This window comes from Amia ocellicauda, chromosome 7 (assembly GCF_036373705.1).
Source record: "Amia ocellicauda isolate fAmiCal2 chromosome 7, fAmiCal2.hap1, whole genome shotgun sequence".
In the NCBI taxonomy this organism is placed as follows: domain Eukaryota; kingdom Metazoa; phylum Chordata; class Actinopteri; order Amiiformes; family Amiidae; genus Amia; species Amia ocellicauda.
Window position 1 is genome coordinate 37,108,116 of NC_089856.1, and position 5,648 is coordinate 37,113,763.

General features: G+C 37.0%; 1 protein-coding gene across 2 annotated transcripts; it reads right to left on the bottom strand.

Moving 5' to 3' along the window:
- Nucleotides 1-400: 400 nt before the first annotated feature.
- On the bottom strand, nt 401-4,378 carry LOC136754110 (extracellular calcium-sensing receptor-like). 2 transcript variants are annotated; one of them, XM_066710440.1, is made up of 6 exons: nt 4,164-4,378; nt 3,682-3,973; nt 2,629-3,459; nt 1,935-2,162; nt 1,510-1,633; nt 401-1,311 (listed from the first exon to the last, which is right to left on the bottom strand). In XM_066710440.1, the coding sequence occupies exons 1-6, from the start codon at nt 4,376-4,378 to the stop codon at nt 401-403; spliced, it is 2,601 nt and encodes an 866-aa protein (XP_066566537.1). The 2 variants fall into 2 exon arrangements, with proteins under 2 accessions (XP_066566537.1, XP_066566538.1); XM_066710441.1 differs by lacking the exon at nt 4,164-4,378 and having other exon boundaries at nt 3,682-3,954.
- Nucleotides 4,379-5,648: the final 1,270 nt, after the last annotated feature.

The following is a 5,648-nucleotide window of genomic DNA, read 5'->3' on the forward strand; positions in this document are numbered from 1 at the left end:
TTTTTTCGTTTAATTTATAAAGCAGTGAAGTAAATACAGATGAAAACAATTGCACTTTCATAAACAATCTGGCTGACCTTGATAATATGCTGATGGGTTGAAAGAGTGGTGATACATCTCACTATCAGTGAAGTATCAGGTTATATAAAAAATGGAAAGTACCCTGCACAAAATTAACATGCGACACATTAGACACATTAGACACAAAATTCAAACTGCAAAAAGCTTTACATTGTTTTATGATATTTTCTGTAGCTCCCTGCATTAGACTATAATTTTACATCTTAGGTAATATATATTACAGGAACTTTAGTCTGCAATGCATGGGCACATGTTTTAGAACCTATTATAGAAAATGTAACGAAAAACCACCTTAATGTAAGTGAATTTATTTTTTAAGTTACTTCTTAGGAGCTGCTCTCCCCATGAGGGATTTCTTGGTGTTTTTCTCCGGATGAAGGAGAATAATGTAACATTTTGGAGCAAATATCGAAATAAGTAGACCGAAGCTTGAAGCCAAGATGGCAAATATCTCAACAGCGTCCGAGTATTTTCCCGGAGAGCTGACATACGCTGGAATGAAAGCGATCCAAACTGCACAGAAGATGAGCATGCTGAAAGTGATGAACTTGGCTTCATTAAAGTTATCTGGCAGATTTCTGGCCAGGAAAGCCAGCAGAAAGCACACACTGGCTAGCAAGCCTATGTAACCAAGCAGGCAGCTAAATCCAGTGATGGATCCAACGTTACACTGAAAAATGATTTTTGAGTTTTGATACTTGGTGTTTTTGAAAGGCACAGGGGATGCTGTGCTCAGCCATATGATACAGATTACAGCTTGGATTACTGTGAAGCAGAAAACAGTGCCTCTCTGTTGGGCAGCTCCAAACCATTTCATGACATTGTTATCAGGAAGTGTGGCTTTAAATGCCATCATGACAACAATAGTTTTGACGAGAATACAAGAGATGCACAAAACAAAGCTGATCCCAAACACAACATGTCTCAGCATACAAGTCAAGTGCAGTGGCTGGCCAATAAAGAGCAACGAGCAAAGAAAGCAGAGAATCAATGAAAGCAGCAGGAGGAAGCTCAGTTCTGAGTTGTTGGCTTTTACAACTGGGGTGTTCCTGTAGTAAATGAACACGACTAAAACTCCAGCTGAAACACATGACCCGAACAGAGAGACTGTTGTCAGGGAAATTCCCAGAGGCTCCTCATAGGAGAGAAACTCAATGTCCTTCAGCACACACTGGTCCCTTCTAGGGTTGGACCAGAAATCTGGTGGACATTCGACACACACAATAGAATCTGAGAGAAAAAAAAGACAAGCAGATTAAGAAAATCACTTTTTAAATAAAAGTAATTAAAACTTGTTTTAGGTCCACCTTAACTTGTTAAATGTAGGTCCACCCTGAAAATCAGATAGTATGTTTTTCATGATAGGTCATTTTGGAATCATGACATTGCAGTAAATCTATAGTATGTAAGTACAAAAACTCTGCTTACCAGTGTGGTTGCTGATTTCTCCCTCCGCACAAGGTATACAGTCGAAACAGCAGAGTGGCTCCCCTTTCCTGGCTGCCTTTCTGGTCCCAGGCAGACAGCTTTCACTGCACACAGACCTGGGGGGCTAGAACACGATAATAAATATGTTCACGTCATGCTGCGATAATTCAATCCCATTAATATTACCTCAATTCAGGCATGCTTAATCTTTAATTAATATATTTTTTTATGTCTTTCTGTAGTAAAATCTGCTTGTCTTTTTGACATGGAAAATTATTCGTTTTATAGATTGTATGCATTTAAATAATTGTAATAAGTGATACAGTTGTAGAATTAATTATGGATATTATATTAAAATTGGTGACATACATTTCGTGTCAATGCATTTAACATGTTCATAATTTAACAGAAAATACAAGTCATACGGTGCTCGAATCGAAATGCCAAAAGATCTTGTCCTCTTGGAGTGTAAGTTCCTGTCCAGCAGGAGCCGACTCATCAAACAAACCGATTGTTTTTATTTTCACAGAGCCGTCGTCGGCCCTCTGCCAGTTCATCACATCATAGATTGCTGGAGTGTCCCCATTCTCATCAAAGGACACCCTGTCTCCATAGTGAGTAGTGAAGTTCACTCTCTTCAGGTAGTGCAGAAGCTTTGAGATTAAATAGTGAAGAAAAATAAATGACATTTTGTCATTAAATGGAAGTGAGCTTGTTAATAAAAGCTCTTTTCGAAATAATCTTGCAGTAATGTTTCATTGATCTATCTTTTCAATTGGTAAAATTTGCATTTATATGACGATTATTTCTCAGTATCACAAGATCCATGCATTCTTTACCAGCTACTGTTACCTAAGTCAAAATACATTCGGTTGTAATGCAGTCACCATCACTTAAATACATCCTGTACATGTTACTTTTTTCTTTTCTATAACAAAATTCAAGTTTCTTATGCATATAAGTGAGACATTCAAATTATGAGCTTAATATCTATATATATATATATATCTATATATAGATATATATATCTATATATATATATATATATATATATATATATATACCTATTTCGATCGTATAATAAAATTACATTTATTGTATAAAAAAACAATTTCTCACCTGCCAGGGCTGCACACTTGTGATGTTGGCACAGGAGTTATATTCAAAGGGACCTTTTCCTGATTTACAGGACATCAGATTATGAAGGGAATGTGCCAAGGCGTACACTGCTTTATAAGCATTATAGGATTCTCTCAAATTTGATATGGCAGTATAGGCAGTCTGTGTACTCTTGATATCCTCTGATCCTGTACATATTCTGCTCTTTTTCAGTTCTGAAGAATTTGAAGTAATTGTTTTTAACTGGAATTTGCAATTGAACATTTCTTCCCAGAACTGGTTGATTAAATTGTTGTTGCTGTCAAAGACAGGTCGAACCTGGAGGAGAAACTCTTTCAGCCCTGGGATTTCTCCACTGTGTATGGCGATTCCTATTGTGCCACCAAATGAGCTGAACGTTTCTGCACTAAGTATTACAGTGGAGGTAGTCCAGGCTTCACTGGCAATCCACTGTCTGTCTGTAATTTCTTGGTAAACAATTTCTCTAGCTAACGGAATAAAATATGCTCCAGAGGAGAAAACAACAATAACTCTTGCTGTTGACTGCTTAATAGTTTTTACAATGTTAAGTATTTGAGCCTTTGTGCTGACACTGGGGAGAGTTTCTGAGAAAGCTATGCAGCCAAATGTATTTGCTTGTTCAATAAAAGTCTTGACAGCATACTGACCATAGTCATCACTGCTTGCTATGGCCCCCACCCAGGTCCATCCATAGTGCTTGATAATTTGAATCATGGCTTTGACTTGGAAAGCATCGCTTGGGATAGTTCTGAAAAATGAAGGGAACTGTTTTCTGTTGCTTAAACAGGAGCATGTGGCATAATAGCTGACCTGGAAAGAGAAACAAACAGAAAAATATTTAGGTATGTTGAATATCTAAAATGTTGAATTGTTCATGTACAAAGTATTAAATCATGTAAAATTATAATTTATTTTATAATTTATGTGATAATTATAATAATAATAATGATGTTGAGGAGGAGGATGTAGTATATTTAATTTAACTTTAATTATTCTTCTAGTTCAAAGTAGTATATATTTATATCACAGTACCAAAGGAACATGGAAAAGGCCCAGCATTCTGGATATGGAAATGGAATTAGTTGACCCAGGATCCCCAACAATGCCTAAGACTGGGGGTGTCCCTGTACAGCTGTAGTCAGTGAAAGTGTCGCCCACTCCGCTGATCAGGGCTGTGGCTGCTCGAAACGCTCCTGCCAGGTTGACACAGTTGTCATAGAGCCTGTAGCCCAGAGTGATGTTAGGAAGAAGGGCAGGGTCTCTGTTTATTTCCTCTATTGCAAAAGCCATTGTCTGTGCCGCCTGGAAGGCTGGAAAATAGAAGCTGGAAGATGATAGAAGAGGCTTGAAAAAACTAGAGGGCATTAAGATTATCATAATACATACATTGAATGACGTTGAACAATATCATGAAAAAAATGTATTTTTAATTTAATCTCTTATTCATTTATTTTTTCTCATGTTTGTATTAAAATAGTTTGTAACACTACGTAATATTCAGTGATTACACTCACCTCTCACATCTCAGCTGCTCTGGTTTTGAAGTGAAGGTCAGTTCAGGATGTACTGTTTTTAAATGTGCTTCAAATAGTCCACCCAAAACAATGTCACCTTTTTTGTACAACCCATTCAACTCAAAGTTTCCTTGCAGTTTACAAATTGTCAAATCATAAGAAAGAGTTAAATAATCCGAACCCAGTAAAAAAGAAAGACACAGAATGACTTTCATAGCTGCTTAATACATAACTCTACTTGTTCTATTGTAAGATATTGTTATTATATAGACAGTATCTTATCCCTCAGAGAGAAACTTGCTAATTTTGCCAATATGATGCTATGTGACATCCCAAAGCTAAACCAAGCAGAGAACATATTAGTTGTGTTTTTACATTAATGATCTGAAAAACATGTGGAACACAATATCCTACATATGGCACATTTACAGATGTACTTTTTGTACATGTGTTTTTGAAATGCATGTTGTTATTATTAATTGCCTGCTGGGATTAAGTTTTTGTAACTTTTTTTGCTTGAGATTTCTTTTTACACAGAAGCACACATACATATATGCATATATATATATATATATATATATATATATATATATATATTGTGACAGAAGCAGAGGTTACAAAATAAAAACCTGGGTCGTGAAACACTGGGGGAGGAGGAGTGTGACAGGGAGGGGGTTAATTGTCACTCCCTGTCTGCTTATGGACTGCAGGTGGTTGGGGTGATTGAGCAATTAAGGTCAATCAACCCCAGCCACCTGACATATATAAGGAGGGGTGGGGTAGAGGACAAGGAGGCACAGTGTTGGGCCGGTAGCAAGGGAGTTTTGCGCTGACGGTTTGGTTTGGTTTGGTTTGGTTTGGTTTGGTTTGGTTTAGGGGTGTAGTCAGTGGACCAGCCAGTGTTTTGTGTTGTAGTTATTTAGTATAAACCTTTGGTTGGCCCTCACACCAGGTTTCTTTGTTTAGTAGATCTGATAAGTTGTGTAGTGTAAGATATTAGGAGCTGGGATTGTTGGGACCCGCCCTGAAGAGTGGGCGCAGTAAGGGTTGGGTTCTGTCAGGACACAGTAGGAGACCTGTGAAGAAAATAATACTGTTAAGAAGAAAACAAGTACATACATTTTTCCCAACAAATCCCAGAACCCGTGGAGTACAGCCTGTTTTTCTGCCTCCCTTCGGACAGTAAGGGGAGAGTCCGGGCTTCACAATAATATATATACATATATATATTAGGAAACAACTGCAAAATTATCAGTTTCACTGGTTTTACTATTTATAGGTGTAGCGTAAGGTAAACTTATACATTTCAATTAAAGAAGTGAATTTATAGTATCACCTTATCACGAATCCTGGAATCTTGTAGAACTCAATTTCTGTAATAATTGGACGCATACACCGATTCCAAAGATATAAATTGTCAAATTTATTCAAAAACAAAGACTAAATGTAGCACTACACTAATTATACAAAAGGGAAAAACTAATT